The 18719-nt window shown below is 43.7% G+C and overlaps 1 protein-coding gene across 8 annotated transcripts in view; it reads left to right on the forward strand.

The window, feature by feature from the left end:
* Window positions 1–18719, forward strand: part of ATP2B3 (ATPase plasma membrane Ca2+ transporting 3) — a 435183-nt gene that overhangs the window by 367218 nt on the left and 49246 nt on the right. For all 8 annotated transcript variants that reach the window (XM_077478862.1, XM_077478864.1, XM_077478865.1 and 5 more), the window contains 4 exons: window positions 1058–1145; window positions 7877–7983; window positions 9652–9843; window positions 17177–17390. In XM_077478862.1, coding sequence (XP_077334988.1) covers window positions 1058–1145; window positions 7877–7983; window positions 9652–9843; window positions 17177–17390 — 601 coding nt within the window. The remainder of the gene's footprint in view (window positions 1–1057; window positions 1146–7876; window positions 7984–9651; window positions 9844–17176; window positions 17391–18719) is intronic.

Raw genomic sequence — 18719 nt, forward strand, 5'->3', positions numbered from 1 at the left:
GTAATGTACATGTTTCGGTCTAGGAAGGGTTTCAAAGCCATTTCTAAGGCTTTGGAACTCCAGTGAACCACGGGGAGGGCCATTATCCACATATAGAGATAACTTGGAACAGTGTTGAACCTTCCCTACAAAAATTACTCCAAGAGCATGATGACAACTCATCCAGGAGGTCATAAAAGAACCCAGAACAACATCTAAAGAACTGCAGGCCTCACTTACCCCAGGTAAGGTCAGTGTTCATGATTTAACGATAAGAAAGAGACTGGGCAAAAATTTTATCCATGGGAGAGTTCCAAGGCCAAAGCCACTGCGGACTAAAAAGAACACAAAGGCTCATCTCACATTTACCAAAAGACATCTTGATTATCCCCAAGACTTTTAGGCAAATATTCTGTGGACTGATGAGACAAAAATGAAACTTTTTGGAAGGTGTGCATCCCGTTACATCTGGCATGAAACTAATACAGCATTTCATAAAAAGAACATCATACCAACAGTCAGACATGGTGGTGGTCTCGTGATGGTGTGGGGCTGCTTTGCAGCTTCAGGACCTGTATGACTTAGCATAATTGGTGGAACCAGGAATTCTGATCTCTACCAGAAAATCCTAAAGGAGAATGTTCAGCCATCAGTGCACTTGTGTTTCGGATCATTGTCCTGCTGCATAACCCAACAGCAAGTCTACTTCCAAATGGTTCAAAACAAAGCTAAATTTAGGTTTTGGAGTGGCCTAGTCAAATTGGACTTAAATCCAATTGAGATGCTGTGTCGTGACCTTACACGTGCCGTTCATGCTGGAAAACCCTCCAATTTGTCTGAATTAAAACAATTCTGCAAACAAGAGTGGGCCAAAATTATTCCACAGCAATGTTAAAGGCTCATTGCCAATTATCGCAAACACTTGATTGCAGTTGTTGCCGCCAAAGGTGGCACAACCAGTTATTAGGTTTATGGGGCAATTACTTTTTCACACAACTGTATATAGTGTGTGTATATATATATAATATGTACTGCTTATATCAGTGATTTGTTGTAACATGTGGATTGTTTTTCTTAGATAGAACAAGAACGTCTGGATAAAATCTGGCCGAAGTTGCGTGTCCTTGCCCGGTCTTCACCAACTGATAAACACACTCTTGTAAAAGGTATTAATTAATAGATGTTGCACATCAGCAGGCAATGTACATCAAACTGCGCACAATTGCCCAAGTAAAAGGACAAAAGGGAATAATAGTCCCACCTTTGGAGTTTGGTAAATATTGGGGAACAGTGACACCTCGTGGCCATGATTAGGTACTGCATACATTCCTAAAAAAAAAAAAAAAAACAGTTAAAGGCTACATTCACTTTTTTTTTTTCTTCTAAATTCCATCTCCCCTATGCACCAATATAGCATTCATGTGCTTTTTTTGCAAAAATATCAAAGCTTTCCATAAAATCTACAGATGAATGCTATATTGGTGCATAGGGGAGCTGAAATTTAGAAAGACAATAAGATGAGCTTAGTCTTTAAAGCTGAACTTCAGGCATAAATACTGTATTATATTCCTCATTAGCCACAAAGGGAATAAATCCACTTTTTGTATACCAGATACTTTTGCAAATCCAGATATTACCTTGTAAAGTAGTAGTGACATCATCACTGTGCGGTATGTAGTCTGTGCAGAGAGCGGAGTTGTTGGAGGGGCCTTCTACAGAAAGCGAAAGGAGAGGGGCAGTGACTGGTCACCCTGGATAAGCAGAGAGTGCCCAATGTGTTTTCTGGGGAGGTGGAGAGGAGGGGTGGATGACATGCCAATCTACTCCAATTCAATCAGAGAATACCTTGTATTCAATGTAAAAAAAGAATAATAATAATAATAATACAAGGCTGTCTGTGAATGGTGGCAGTGCCAAGTTAGGAACCCCCTGTGTGCAGAGGGGAAGCCTGATTGAACAGAACCAAAAAAATCATGGCATCCCAAGTTGCCCTCCACATATAGGATGGATAATTACTTTGTGCCAAGCTTAACCAATGTTGGCAATAAATATAATTCCCAGAGTTCTGATTTAATACAGTCCAACAGAGAAATCATGCTCTACCTAAAATGACCTGGAAGACTGGGAACCGATTCTCTGGCCCAAGTGCCTTTGGAATGTAGCAATAATCCTCTAATACACTGCTGGGATATTGATCTGGTCAGTTAAGTAGCAGAAGGGTTGTTCATTTCATTAACACTAAAGCAGCTGAAACTGATTAACAACAGGTACACTAGATGAGCAACAAATAGACAACCTCCAAAACAGGAATGGTTTTACAGGTGGAGATCACTGACTATTCTTTCACCCTACTTTTCTGACTGTTTTTCACTAGTTTTGCATTTGGCTAGGTTCAGTGTCACTACTGGTAGCATGAGGCGATACCTGGACCCTATAGAGGTTGCACAGGCAGTCCACCTCCTCCAGGATGGCACATCAATACGTGCCATTGCCAGAAGGTTTGCTGTGTCTCCCAGCACAGGCTCAAGGGCATGGAGGAGATTCCAGGAGACAGGCAGTTACTCTAGGAGAACTCAACAGGGCAGTAGAAGGTCCTTAACCCATCAGCAGGACCAATATCTGCTCTTTAATGCAAGGAGGAACAGGATGAGCACTGCCAGAGAACTTCAAAGCAGGTCACTGGTGTGAATGTCTCTGACCAAACAATCAGAAACAGACGTCATGAGGGTGACCTGAGGTCCCGACGTCCTCTAGTGGGCCCTGTGCTCACTGCCCAGCACAGTAGAGCTTGATGGGCATTTGCCATTGAACACCAGAATTGGCAGATCCAGCACTGGCACCCTATGCTTTTCACAGATGAGAGCATCTTCAACCTGAGCACATGTGACCAGGGGCGTAACTAGAGATCACAGGGCCCCATAGCAAAATGTTGTATGGGCCCCCCCCACCAAAAAAAAATGAACTAATGCTATTAAACAACAGACTACCACACCCATGTGGCACAGTACCCAGGCAACAGCTTATATTAATTTTGAACAACAAAGTATGCAGTATACTGTATGCAGCCCCTGAAGGGAACACATTGCTGACCTCCAGGCCTTTTAACCAATTTCTGTTCTGTTATACAAAATGAAATAGTTCAACTCACCATAATGCAAAATCAGTGGGATCCCTGAGCGTGTCACTTGCCATCATCGCCTGCCACCAGATGCAGATTGTAACTTGTCAAACGTTGCGGAATGTCACCTACCACATGTTGCGGATTGTCCATTTGCCACATCCCAGATTGTCACTTGCCAAGTCACCTGCCACACATTATGGATTGTCACTTGCCACATCCTGGATTGTCACTTGCCACACATTATGGATTGTCACTTGCCACGTCCTGGATTGTCACTTGCCACGTCACTTGCCACACATTATGGATTGTCACTTGCCACGTCCTGGATTGTCACTTGCCACGTCACTTGCCACACATTATGGATTGTCACTTGCCACGTCCTGGATTGTCACTTGCCACACATTAAGGATTGTCATTTGTCACATCACCTGCTACACATTGCGGATTGTCCACTTGCCACGTCGCCTGCCACCAGATGCAGATTGTCACTTGTCACACTTTGCAGAATGTCACCTGCCACATGTTGCGGATTGTCCACTTGCCACGTCCCGGATTGTCACTTGCCACGTTACCTGCCACACATTACGGATTGTCACTTGCCATGTCCTAGATTGTCACTTGCCACGTCTCGGGTTGTCACTTGCCACGTCACCTGCCACACATTACGGATTGTCACTTGCCATGTCACCTGCCACACATTACGGATTGTCACTTGTCACGTCACGGATTTTCACTTGCCACGTCACCTGCCACATGTTACGGATTGTCACTTGCCACATCCAGGTTGTCACTTGCCACGTCACCTGCCACACATTACGGATTGTCACTTGCCACGTCCTAGATTGCCACACATTACAGATTGTCACTTACCACATCCTAGATTGTCACTTGCCACACATTATGGATTGTCACTTGCACGTCCCGGGTTGTCACTTGCCACGCCACCTGCCACACATTACGGATTGTCACTTGTCATGTCACGGATTTTCACTTGCCACGTCACCTGCCAAATATTACGGATTGTCACTTGCCACATCCAGGTTGTCCCTTGCCATGTCACCTGCCACACATTACGGATTGTCACTTGCCACGTCCCTGGTTGTCACTTGCCACGTTGCCTGCCACACATTATGGATTGTCATTTGCCATGTCATGGATTTTCACTTGCCACATCACCTGCCACATGTTACGGATTGTCACTTGCCACAACTAGGTTGTCACTTGCCATGTCACCTGCCACACGTTACGGATTGTCACTTGCCACGTCCCGGGTTGTCACTTGCCACGTCGCCTGCCACACATTATGGATTGTCACTTGCCATGTCACCTGCCACACGTTACGGATTGTCACTTGCCACGTCCCGGGTTGTCACTTGCCACGTCGCCTGCCACACATTATGGATTGTCACTTGCTCTGCCACTTTCCTGCTGTGTCACAGAGTTAGGCAGCAGATTATCAGTCAGGCAGCAGAGAGATAATGTCATCTCTCTGCTTCCTGGCTGCCTGCACAGTGAGGGGGAACTGCACTACAGGGATGAGAGGGCAGCGAGAGATGATGTCATCTCTATGCTCCCCCGCCCGTCAGCTCCCTGATTGGCCAGCCCACTCATGCCCACTCTCATCTGCCTCCCAGTCCCACTATCACCCGCGGAGCCGCTCGCGGACCACCCGCGGAGCCGCTGACTACCCGCGGAGCCGCTGACTACCCGCGGACCACCCGCGGAGCCGCGGACTACCCGCGGCCGCCCGTGGACCACCCGCGGACTACCCGCGGACCACCCGCGGAGCCGCGGGCCGCCCGCGGACCACCCGCGGACAGCCCGCTCTCACCCGCTATCTCCCACGGAGCCACGGAGCCTATCCTCACCGGGCCCCACTTGACTGCGGGCCCCATAGCGCCCGCATGTGTTGCTATGGCGGTAGTTCCGCCACTGCATGTGACAGACGGGAGAAGGTCTGGAGAAGCCGTGGAGAACGTTATGCTGCCTGTAACAGCGTTCAGCATGACCGGTTTGGTGGTGGGTCAGTGGTGGCCTGGGGAGGCATATATAATATGGAGGGACGTTCAGACCTCTATAGGCTAGACAATGGCACCCTGACTGCCATTGGGTATCGCAATGAAATCCTTGGACTCATTTTGGACCCTACGCTGGTGCAGTGGGTCCTGGGTTACTCCTGATACACCACAATGCCTGGCCTTATGTGGCGAGAGTATGCAGCCAGATACTGGAGGATGAAGGAACTGATACCATTGAATGACCCCCACGCTCGTCTGACCTAAATCCAATAGAACACCCCTGGGCCATTATGTTTCGGTCCATCCGATGCTGCCAGGGTGCACTTCAGTCTGTTCAGGAGCTCAGTGATGCCCTGGTCCAGATCTGGGAGATAATACCCCAAGACACCATCCATCGTCTCATTAGGAGCATGCCCCGACATTGTCAGGCATGCATACAAGCACGCGGGAGCCATACAATCTACTGAGGACCATGTTGAGTTGCTGCAATGAAATTTCAGCAAAATGGACTAGTCTGTGGCATCATTTTTTCACTTTGATTTTCGGAGTATCTTTGAGTTCAGCCCTCTGTAGGTTGATAATTTTCATTTCCATCAGACGATATGGCCTCCATTCCTTCCTAACACATTATCCAGTCCATATGAGTATACATATCCAGCATGAGATTTTTCCCCATTGAGATCTGATGTGTTTTCAAAGTGTTCATTTAATTTTTTTTTTGAGCAGTGTATAATGAAGCCGGCTACTCTGTATTATCCATGGCATTAATTCTTTATTGGCTACAGCAGTAACAAGCTAACTCGTTTCGGCTTTAGCCTTACATAGCCTCGTACTTATTCATTATATCAGAGGATTATTGCTGCAGTCCTGCTTTAATACCCTTTACAGTACGGCTATCTGTGATCAGATCTCTTTATTTTTATTTTTTTGGCACACTGGGTCCTGACATGGGCACACTGTTTGGAGTCAGGAATCAACATGTTGACACTTGTCATAGAGGCAAAATGTCGGCACTGAAGAAATAGAACCCAGCACTGTTCTGATTTTAACCACTTCAGCTCCGGAAGTTTTACCCCCCCCCCCCCCCCCCCTTTATGACCAGGCCGTTTTTTGTGATACCGCACTCTGTTGCTTTAACTGACAATTCTGCGGCCGTGCGATGCTGTACATAAATAAATAAAAATTCCCACAAATAGAGATTTCTGTTGGTGCATTTTTTATTTTTTGCTCTATAAACAAAAAAAGGCCAAAAATTTTGAAAAAAAAACCTGCTAAAAAAAATGCAATATTATTTTTTTTTAAATCTAATTTCTTCATCAATTTAGGCCAATATATATTCTGCTACATGTTTATGGTAAAAAAAAAAAAAATCACAATAAGCGTATATTGATTGGTTTGCACAAAAGTTATAGCGTCTACAAACAATGGGATAGATTTATAGACATTTTTCACCAGTAATGGCAGCGATCAGCAGTTTTTAGCGGGACTGCGACATTGCGGCAGACAAATCTGACACTAAAACCTCGTGCACGCGATCAGATTTTCGGCAGACAAAGCGCCAGACTTTTGTCCAAAGGGCGTGTGCCTGGATCTTGTCTTGCAAACTAACAGCACACAAATGTCTGCCAACAAACATGAACGTAGTGAGGCACTACGTGGAGTTTCAGCTCTTGAGTGCCACCCTTTGGGCACCTTCTGCTAATGTGAGTATTGATTCCGAGCATGCGTGTTTGTACTTTGGACTTTTGTGTGAGGGACTTGTGTACACACGATACGAAAATCTGACAACAAACCGTTGTCCGCCGAAAAATTTACAAGCCTGCCATCCAACATTTGTTGACCGAAAATTGTCTGATTGAGAGTACAGTACTAACGGTCAGATTTTAGGCAAACAGTTTGTCATCACACAATTCCCTGCAGAAAATCTGATCATGTGTACGAGGCTTTAGTGACACTTTTTGGGGACCAGTGAAACTAATATAGTAATCAGTGCTAAAAAATGCACTGTCACTGTACTAATGACACTGGCATGGAAGGGTTTAACATCAGTGGCGATCAGGGTTAACTGTGTTCCTTGGGAGCGTTTTCCAATCTTAGGGGGGATAGTTTAACTGTAGGAAGACAGAGGTCTGTGTTCCTGCTTAGCAGAAACACAAGATCTCTTTCTCCCTTACTAGCAGAAAGGCGATCTGCTTTGTTTACATAGGCAGACCACTGTGGACATCGGGTCCACCGGATCCACTGATTGGCTCCCGCTGTGTCCAATTACAGCGAGAGCGGGGCTCCGGCGGGCCACGCCCGCCCCAGAGACGAAGGACTTAATCACGTACAGGTATGTGATTTCGCGCTTAAGGGCTGCACTGCTGCTTTTTTTTTTTTTTTTGCCACTTCTTTTTTTTTCCCCCTTTACTGCCACTTTAAATATGCAAAAAAACACAAACATGTCCCTGGCAGCAAAAGGGTAAAAGGAATCTATTGAAATATGTGCTACAGCGTAGGCCTTGGCACCCATCCAGTGCTGGTGGCTACTATTGCTTGTCTACTGGAAGCAAGCTACTAAGTTCCAGAGCAGAGCACATCACTGAACATGGTGCTGAGCAGGTGTGTTCTTCTCCAGAACTGAGAATCAGGCGGTAGAATCGTCCAGCACGGAATGGAAGCTTCACCTGTATCAGATGACAAACGTTCTGGATGCTTCAATTTAATACCCGAGCATCATCATATGCAATGGCTGCCCTAACCCTTTCTTTATTTCCAGGGATAATTGACAGCACAATTGGTGAACAACGTCAAGTGGTGGCAGTGACAGGAGATGGCACCAACGATGGCCCTGCGCTCAAAAAAGCAGATGTTGGATTTGCAATGGTAATTCAATTTGTGGCTTTCTCCTGGATGATTTGCATGTATAAAAAAACTGGAGGAAATTACATTATCATCGGTGAGATCATATTGTGACAACATCTTTCCAACCCTGTCATTTGGCATGTCTAGTAGAGTGACGGGAAGGAACACAGGGCACCCAAACATATAACCCTAGGAAAGCATCTCCACAGCCATTAATTAATGCATTTTTATGGAGTTTATAAACTGTTATCAGCTCTAAATCAGATTAGAAATATGAATGTTCACTGTGCTTAGATTCTAGGGAGCAGCTAGCATACAAATTTTGGTAACAATAACACAGATAAAAATTGGTATAATAAAAATAAATTATAATCATAAAAGTCCACTAATGCTGGCAGAAAAAGTCCACCTTTCTTTTCTGAAATCACCCAGGGTGTAAATCAGACAACTGAAAAGAATAAAGATTTCCTCCACCGAACAGCAACACACTGGGCCTCGTACCGCAAACAGTGGACCACTAGATTATAGGTGGTCAAACAGGCATGGTATATCCCCAAGATGATCACATCTCCACCAAGGGTAACAAGCACCTGGATCTTGTGCAGCCCTCACATATGGTAGATCCACAGGTTCATACATTGAATGAGAGAAAAGGACTTCTCATGGTGTAGTATGTCAAGCCAATATGAATTTATTCCAATAAGATTTCCAAAATACTCATATTCCATATGTTAAAAACTAGCATGTCATGAAGTAAAAACGATCAAATGTTTCCAAACAACAAGATGGCTGTAGTCTGGGCGTATATCGTTGTGATGTCAGATCCCAGGCTACACCCTACACGTTTTGTCCAGTGAGCCCCCGACGTTCCTCGTTAGACGAAATGTGTAGGGTGGAGCCTGGGATCTGACGTCACAATGCTATACGCACTGACCGCGGTCATCTTGTTGGATGGAAATGTTTGATAGTTTTTACTTCATGACATACTCGTTTTAACATATGGAATTTTGGAATTCTTATTGGAATAAATTCATATTGGGTTGATATATTACACCATGAGGAGTTATTTTCTCTCATTTAATGTATGAACCTGTGGATCTATCACATGTGAGGGCTGCACAAGATCCAGGTGCTTTTTACCTTTGGTGGAGACATGACCATCTTGTGGATATGCCATGCCTGTTTGACCACCTAAAATCTAGTTGTCCACTGCTTGCGGTAAGAGGCCCAGTGTGTTGATGTTCGGTGGAGGAAATCTTTATTCACTCTAGTTGTCCGATTTACACCCTGGTTGATTCCAGAAAAGAAAGATGGACTTAGTGCCAGCATTAGTGGACTTTTATGATTATAATTTATTTTTATTTTAGCGGCGCGCTGCCTTTACCCATTTTTAGCTAAGTCAGATTACCATTAAAGTGGAACCAAACTAAATCTGAACACCACAATCTAAAAATGCTATTTAAAGTAGAACTTCGCCCAAAAGGGCTTGTTTGCACCCTCTCCCCCTCCACTGCCACATTTGCCACTTTTTGGGGGGTTTCAGGTACCTGGTTTTGAAAGATACTCACTCCCATCTCAGGCCCAGATTGTCTGGCATAAAACTATATAAATTCAACATCTGGAAGGTAATTATTATATAATTTGTATTTAGTAAGATTGTATTTTTGTTTTTTTTCTTCGGTCCTTTAGGGTTTGGCAGGCACAGATGTCGCCAAGGAAGCCTCAGATATCATCCTAACAGATGACAATTTCTCCAGCATTGTCAAAGCTGTTATGTGGGGCCGCAACGTATATGACAGCATTTCCAAATTCCTTCAGTTTCAATTGACCGTCAACGTGGTAGCTGTGATTGTGGCGTTTACTGGGGCCTGCATCACTCAGGTCAGTACGTACTCCGTTATGGCAGCCACCCATTAAGTGGTGAATTGATGGCGCTGCAACCTTGAGTAATAGAGCCTGCATGTTTAAAATTTATTTTATCACAACTGTACTAATGGTGACCAAATGGGGCAACAAAGTCATACGTTGGCTGCATCCATACCCTGAGGAACTGTCACATAAGTGCAGTGTCTTAGTCAAAAATCTAGGCACCACACTAGAGTTCTAGAGTCCAAAAAAAAGTTGGATTTTATTCTAAACATATTAAATGCAAAATCCAATGCGTTTCAATGGCCATACAACTCCCCCCTCCATCGGGGCTTTGAGAATGATGATGTGGACTCTGGATGGTGATATACATTCAACAGCTGTAACATTATGACCACTGACAGGTAAAGTAATACTGATTATCTTGTTGCAAAGGCAACTGAAAATGGGTGGGCTATATTGTCAGCAAGTGAACATATTGTCCATGAAGTTGATATGTTGAATGCAGAAAAAAATGGGCAAGCATAAGGATTTGAGCAACTTTGACAAGGGCCAAATTATAAAGGCTAGACAGTTGAGCAGCTCCAAAACTTCACCTCTTTTGGGATGTTCCTGGTCTGCAGTGGTCGGGACTGAGAAAAAGTGGTCCAAGGAAGGAAAACCGGATAGTCGGCAGCAGGGTCATAAACGGCCAAGGCTCATTGATGCACATGGTGAGCGAAGGCTGGTCATGTATTCTAATACAATAGAAGAAATATTGTAGCTTAGATTGCTGAAATAGTAAATGCTGGTTCTGATAGAAAGGCGTCAGAACAGACAGTGCCTCGCAGTTTGTTGCATAGCTGTCAGAGGGTCCAAGCTGATCAGTGTCCACACAGTGGGCATGAGTGGGCACGAGCATCAGGACTGGACCATGGACCAATGGAGATGGGGCCGGGGGTCTCATCTAATGAATCACATTTTCTTTTACATCTTGTGGCTGGCCGGGTGCATGTGCATTGATTACTTGGGGGAGAGATGGCATCAAGTTGCACTATGGGAAGTCTAATCCATGGAGTCCTACCTCCCGACTTACAGGACTTAAAGGATCTGCTACTGATGGCTTTATGCCAGATACCACAGAGTACCTTCAGAGGTCTAGTGGAGTCCAAGTCTTAGCTGGCCAGCATTGTTTTGGCAGCAAAAGGGGGACCTACTCAATATTAGGTGGGTGATCATAAAGTAATGGTGGGTTGTCACAATGTTATGGCTGATTAGTGTATATGTACTGTGAATCTACAAGGAGCTCAGCCACATTCAGGAGCTGGTTGGGGCTTCCCAACTCCCATCCCCCAGAACCTCCAAATAGAGTACTTCCCACAGCGCTACCCCTCCAGCCCCTTTGTCATCACAGCTTGTAAATACCCGAACACCTTTGGAATGAATTGGATCAACACTAAAACCAACTGAGTAGTAAGCATGCTGTCAATGTACACTATGACGTGGCATCTAGTGCTAATTTTAGAGTTTAATTAATGTTGTTGAAACCTTCTGATGATGCAGATAAAGAAGAGCCAAAAGGCTGACAATCTGATGTTTGTGGCAATTTGGTCTCATTGATCCAAAACACCTTTCGTGAGATCAAGTACTGATGTCGGATGAGAAGACCTGGCTCTCCTTCAAATATCTATTTTATACCAAAGGTGTTCAGTAGGGTTGAGGTCAGGGCTCTGTGCAGACCACTTGAGTTCCTCCAAACCAGACTGGTCAAGCCATGTCTTTATGGAGCTGACTTTGTTTCTGATACAGAAAAATGTCTTCCCCAAACAGTTACCACAAGATTGAAAAGGCAGCGTTGTCTACAATGTCTTTGTGTGTTGTAGCAGTAACAGAACCCTTTACTAAAAATACCTGAACTCAGTCATTTGCTTGGGGGGTCCACATGCTGTTGACAATTTAGTGCAGGTGTGATGATCAGGTGTCCAAAAACGATTTACTAAAGGCAAATAGGCTGATCACTTTGCAAGGCAAGTTGCTCGTTGCAAGGGAATGCACCCCAGAGAATTCACCCAGAGGATGATGGGAAGCTCTACCGGCTTCCATCATCCAAGCATGTGGAAGCAACATTGCTGTTCTTTTTATTTTTCGTTCATGTGATTGGTTATTCTTTGCAACATTAAATTCATTTGCAAAGTGAACTGGCTATTTGTCTTTAGTAAATTGACTTGACGTGTGTTTTGTTTCACTATGCTTCGTTCTGCAGATGAAAATTACATTTTTCCGAGATTCAAATGTATATGAAGCTCTGAATGGACAAAGTAACCAATGTAAACATATCTGAAAAAGTTATAATGAAATTAACAAATGCATTTGTTTCATTTGGATAAAATCACATATCATGTCCGGCCCATGGGGAAATTAGTTCAATTTTAATTTTTGTTTGATAATTCGGATAACGAATGGATCCAAACTTCTTTCCATTTGTTAATTCGGATGCACATGACGCCAGTTGATATTGTCCAATCAGCTCATGCCATTTCTCTAGGTGGGTTGGAAAATATCGAATCCTTCCGTTTCAGATCCATCTGATTCGATAATATATATCGAATATATAGCAATCTTCCTGAAAAACTGCAACATTTTTCAAATCCACCCAGGCCAATGAATATATGAACCAAATGCAGAAGATACGAAAACAAATTGTTTCTTTCAAGGACTCTAGTATTTGACAAGGCCCACCAGAAGTCTCCTTCAGTGAATATTTGGCAAAATTGGATTCCATAATAATCAGGGAATCCAACTGTAAGCCCTTGTACACGGTAGGACATTCCGACAACAAAATCCATTCGATTTTGTCTGAAGGATTTTGTCCGAAACTTGTGTTGCATACACACGGTCGGACAAAGTTGTCGGAAAATCCGATCGTACGTAACGTGATGGCATTATTTCGTTAGGACGGGACTACATTCAGGCTAGTAGCCAATAGCTTTGGTCTAGGAATTTGATCTGAGCATGCATGGCACTTTGTCCGATCGTAATTCTCTACACACAATCGGACAAAGTCCGATCGGATCATGTTGTCGGAAAGTTTTATAGCCCAGCTCTAAAACTTTGTCCGTCGGATATTCTGACGGAAACAGTCCGATGGAGCCCACACACAGTTTGATTATCCGACAACACGGTCTGATCGGACATCTTCCGTCGGAATGTCCGACCGTGTGTACAAGGGCTAAGAGTGACATATTTCTTATGGCCTTATAGGAAGTAGCGGAGACACAAACTATTGGATTGGGGGAGTCATGGATCTCACAACTGTTGTCCCAAAAAAATGTACAGAGCCAACTTGTATATTGACTCACTAATCCTTCCCAAAAATGTATATATTCGTTTTAGATGGGCCCAGGCTAGACATACTGTAGATTGGATGTCCATATTTAACTCCAGACCTGCATGCTCATGGTTTATTCTGACTCTGGAATTTTTTTTTATCAATTATCTGAAAGGTTTGAGGGACTCTAATGATATACTGAGGCTGATTTTCTGAAGACTTTGGGAATCATAATTCAAACATTATGTGAATATTCACTTTAATTATCCAATCATTTGAAAAGTAAATTCCTGATCACTTTGCACAGCCTCATGTGCAGATGCTTTTTTGCATGATTGAATACATTTGGTGAATATTCACACAATTTTTTAAATTATGATTGATGAGTCTTCAATAAATCAGTTCATTATATCACTAGAGTCCCTCAAACTTTTCAGATATAACTGATAAAAAAGTTCCAAAGTAAAGATTTTCAATTTAGCCCAACTGTGTCTTACCTGTGTCATCTTGTTCTGTTGAGCTTCAGCTTAAACCAGCGGTCGCCAACCAGTGGTCCGTGCACTACTGATCATCCACGTGTACATTTTTGGTGGTCCCCAGAGGTTCTGCCGCAAATCAACATTGTGGCGTATTTTTCCCGCCCAATGTTGTTCTCAATGCGCTAGCCAGCATGGATACCAGATGCATCCTCTGTAGTTCCAGCTCCTGTGAACTCAGAGGGAGGCACCAGGAGTAGTGCTGAGAGCCGGAGGCGAAGGAGGAGGCGATTATCAATGGCAATGCTGATTATAGATTGTGGGAGGGAGAACAGAGCTCGAGTACATGGCTGGATAAGGAGGTGAGATCCAATGATGAGTCAGTAGTGCTAAAGTAGCAGTGTGATGCAGAGTTGATGGGAGGGGGGCTACAGAGGGGAGAAGAGAGCCAGAGCATTGTATGTATAATGCAGCAGTGTGATCCAGAGGGAGAGGGGCAGAGAGCCAGAGCATTGTGTGTATAAGGCAGCAGCGTGATCCAGAGGGAGGAGGGCAAAGAGCCGGAGCATTGTGTGTATAAGGCTGCAGTATGATCGAGGGGGGAGGAGGGCAGAGAGTAAGAGCATTGTGTGTATAAGGCAGCAGTGTGATAGGGGGGAGGGAGGCAGAGAGACAGAGCATTGTGTGTATAAGGCAGCAGTGTAATGGAGGGGGAGGGAGGAAGAGAGTCAGAGCATTGTGTATAAGGCAGCAGTGTGATGGAGGGGGAGGGAGGCAGAGAGTCGGAGCATTGTGTATAAGGCAGCAGTGTGATCCAGGGGGAGGAGGGAAGGGAGCTGAGCATTGTGTGTATAAGGCAGCAGTTTGATCCAGAGGGAGGAGGGCAGAGAGCCGGAGCATTGTGTGTAAAAGGTATGTAAAATTAATGTTAGTATAAAAACAAAATAGATGCAGAAGTCTCTTTTGTTTCCCGGTATTGAGTGTTACATACGGAGGCTCTATGAACATCTAAGGGGTTGCAGGAGACCTATTTCCCAAACGCTAGGCGAGACTGTTCTTTTGGCAGTCATCGCCCCCTGGTAAGCAGGCAATCGATACATTATTTGTGGTGAAGAGGACGCACATTGCATGCTGTTTGAAGATAGATCACGGAGATCATTATTACTCACTTATTGCGTGGGCACTTTATATACATTTTTTCACTATTGATTCTAATGGGACTCTGCATTAGTTTTCTTTTTTCTTTTTTTTGATCACATTTTTTTCTTTTTTTTTTCCCTTTGTGGTTAATTAACTGTATTCATTATTCACAAATTAATTTATCACGTATTTCAATTATGTGTTGTTATTAGCGCTGCATCTATTTTGTTTTTATATTTGTGTAAGAAGTACTAGGTACTGGACTTTTTTGGTGCTGGCTGCTTATAGTATATATCTCACCTTGGTTATAGCGCAGCGTTTGCCGGAGGGCTTTTTGAAAATGAATGTTAGTGCTCTGCGGGATTCAGAATGAGAGTTTAGTGGTCCGTGAGGTCCTAGAGGTTAACTACCACTGGTTTAAATGGCCTGCAGTTCATAAACAGGCATATTTGGAGTAAACTATTACTGAATATACATGAGGGCTCCAGACCCTTGCATGTTGTAAAGTAAGTAAAGAAGTTTTCATGTTCACTTCCAAAGTGAATTTTTACTTAGAGTGGTAAACTAGGCAAAACAAAGTAAAAATTTGCTTTGCAAAGACTACCCAATCATGAGCAAAGAAAATGAAATTTTTGCTTTCACATGATTGAATGATGAAGTCAGCACCAATTCACCACATGAATTTTATTTTTGTGAAGAAAATTTTTACTTAGTGCAACTTAACCTCATTCACTAAGCTAACTTTAATTCCTCGAATCCTCCATGCTTCCAAAATTCTATTACAAAATTTTCCTTGCACAATTGGGTATTCTTTGTGCTCAGAATTTTCGAGTCAAGTGAAAATTCTCTTTGAAAGAAGGACATTCTCTACTCCTTTAGGATGGCCATACATGTTAATATTTCTCTTCTTTAGCCCCACGGGCTGAACGAGAGGAATTATTGGATTCCCCCATCCACGCCAACTAGCATGGATGGACGAATCTTCAGTGCTGGCTACTGTGGCTAACCGGTTTTCACAGCTGTCAGAATACCCATATAGTGTCTGCATCTGATTGGATGCAGAAGCTGTTTGATTGAGAATTTTCCAACAGCTCCTTCGACAAAAGGTAATTGAAAAATAAACTTCTTGAATCTATCCAAAAATGTATTTATTAGGCATGTATCCTCAACCCCTATTTTTGATTCAGTGTTTTATACACCTGTCCTGATGAAGTGACCAACTTGATGCCATGAAAAGTGTTGATGATGTGTTTTACTGTTGATTGACCAATAAATAACTACCTTTTAAAGAGGACACTTGATTTACTATACTCTGTCTTGACTTCTATCCTCATCCCCTTTTTTCTTCAGTGTTTCATACACCTGTCCTGATAAGGTGACCATCTCAATGCTACAAAACACGTCGATGGTCTATTTTATGGTTGGTTGATGTCACCCTTGTTTCTGTTGGAGCTTAATCCTCTCCACTATGTAATTACATGATTAGGAACACCTGTGATGGTTCCTGAATGTTAGTGGGTTTTGCTGCTGTAAGGGACAACTTAGGCCCCTTTCACACATGCGGATGGTATGTCCGTATTTCATCCATCCATTTGCGGATGAAATACGGGCATACATTCATCCCTATGGGATAGCGGGTGTCTGCGGATGAGCATCCGCAGACACCCGATTTCGTCCGCCTCCGCAACAGTCCGATTCTGCAGCCAGCTCAGCGGGGACAACGGAGCAATCCCCGCTGAGCGAGCGGATCTTCACGGGGCGGATCATTCACGGGGCCCTGTGTGACAGAGGCCTAAGTCTGTAATGCCTAGTACACACAGGCCGAACATCAGGAGATATCGGTGGGTTAAAAAAGAAAACGGCCGACATTTGGCCCATGTGTATGTCAGCCTGTCAGACAGAAGCCAGCCATTCAGAAAACCAGCAGCTGACCAGCTCCCGATGAGCACTCTCAGACAGTGTTCTGGTGGGGGGGTGTCCCCGGGCATCCCCTGACATCCCCCAGCATCCCCCTGTCAGAACACAATAGCTTAATGGGGGAAGTCACTGTACTAAGGTCCCTGGGCGCCCCCCTGGCAGAACATAAGAGCTTCAAGGGGGGAGGTTGCTGTTCTAATGTCAGATAGTTAGTACAGCGGCTCCAAAAAACTATTAATGTGTACCTGGTTTTATTTAGCAGCAGAGCATGATGTTAGCTGCTAGCTGTCCCAGCATCTTGCAGGGGGAGGTTAATCTACAGTGGAAGAAGGACATGGTTAAACTGGTAAAGTGATCAAATAAGGACTTCCTTATCTCTTCCCCACCCACTAAAGTGCATTTCAGTGTCATCACTGTAGAAAGGCAAAAATCTATTAACCAGAATTCAGAAACTTTGTGGCAAATAAAAATATTTTTCTTTTAACTTTTCAATTTGCTTAATACTTAGGACTCACCACTAAAAGCAGTGCAGATGCTTTGGGTCAATCTAATTATGGATACCTTTGCATCCCTGGCGTTAGCAACAGAACCCCCTACAGAATCACTGCTTCTACGCAAACCCTATGGAAGAAACAAACCCCTTATATCTCGCACCATGATGAAAAATATACTTGGTCACGCAGTCTACCAACTCGTTATCATCTTCACATTGTTGTTTGTTGGTAAGTGTTAATAAAGATGGTTCAGTTGGTCAAGTGATGACACTCCACCATTGACCCTATTTTCCTTAATTCTTCTATAAATAGGTTATTTTAAATTAGTAATTAAGCCAAAACCTTTTACAGAGGAGGGAAAGGTTAGAACCTCTGAGGTTTTTTTTAAAATTGCTTTATGAAGGATTTTGGGGCACTAGATTCCCCAGTGTAAATAAAAGTCCCAGTAGGAATCGACTTTATCCTTCTTACCAATTCTTTCAATGGTTTCAGTGATGACTATACCAGGGGTCACCCTTGGCATCTGTACCTGACAGTCTCTTTTCCTATCAAACTCATTGCCACCATTCTCACCAGCCATCTGAAGTAACTTTCTGTCTCAGTGACAACAGCTGGGTTAATCTGTCCATGGGAGACACAGGGGTCCAATTCTTGCCCTACTCTATCTGGGAATTTAAAAACATGTTTTGACTATAAACAAAGGGCAAGGATTTGGGAGCACTAGGTGTAACTGAATGTTTCAGTAAGAGTTTACTTAATCCTTCTTACCAATTCTTCCATCGTTTCCGAAGTTGAGAATACTGGGCTTGCCCTTGGCATCTGTACCTGACAATCCTTCTCCTAACTTATTGCCACTGTCTACACCAGCCAGATGAAGTTACTTGCTGTCTCAGTGGTCACTAGGACAGATATGGAGGGTTAATCCACTCATGAGAGACACAGGGATTCAATGTCTTCCCTACTCTATCCAGGAATTTAAAAAAATTATGGAAAAGTATTTTGAAGCCCTAGGTATAACTGAATGTTCCAGTAAGAGTTGACTTAATCCTTCTAACTCATTCCCACAGGCCCCATCAGCCAACTAAATTTACTTATTGTCTCAGGGGTCACCAGGACAGATAGAGGAGGTTAATATGCCCATGGAAGACACAGGGGTCAAATACCTTCCCCACTGTATCTAGAGATTTTATAAAATGAAAGGAAAAAGATTTTGGAGACCTAGATGTTACTGAATGTTCCAATAAGAGTTAACGTAATCCTTCTAACCAATTCTTCCAATGGTTTCAAAGTTGAGAATACCTGGCAATCTTTCTCCTGGCTAACGCATTCCCATGGTCCCCGCCGGCTGCATTTACTTATTGCCTCAGGAGTCACCAGGAGAGATAGACAGATAGAGGAGGTTATAATGCCCATGGGGTTCAATGCCTTCCCTACTGTATCCAGGGATTTAAAAAAATTAATAGAAAAGGATTTTGGAGCCCAAGGTGTAACTGAATGTTCCAATTTGAGTTGACTTTATCCTCCTTACCAGTTGTTTCAATGGTTCCAATGTTGAGA

This window comes from Lithobates pipiens, unplaced genomic scaffold (genome assembly GCF_037356315.1).
Source record: "Lithobates pipiens isolate NorthernLeopardFrog02 unplaced genomic scaffold, aLitPip1_a1.2 Scaffold_1, whole genome shotgun sequence".
In the NCBI taxonomy this organism is placed as follows: domain Eukaryota; kingdom Metazoa; phylum Chordata; class Amphibia; order Anura; family Ranidae; genus Lithobates; species Lithobates pipiens.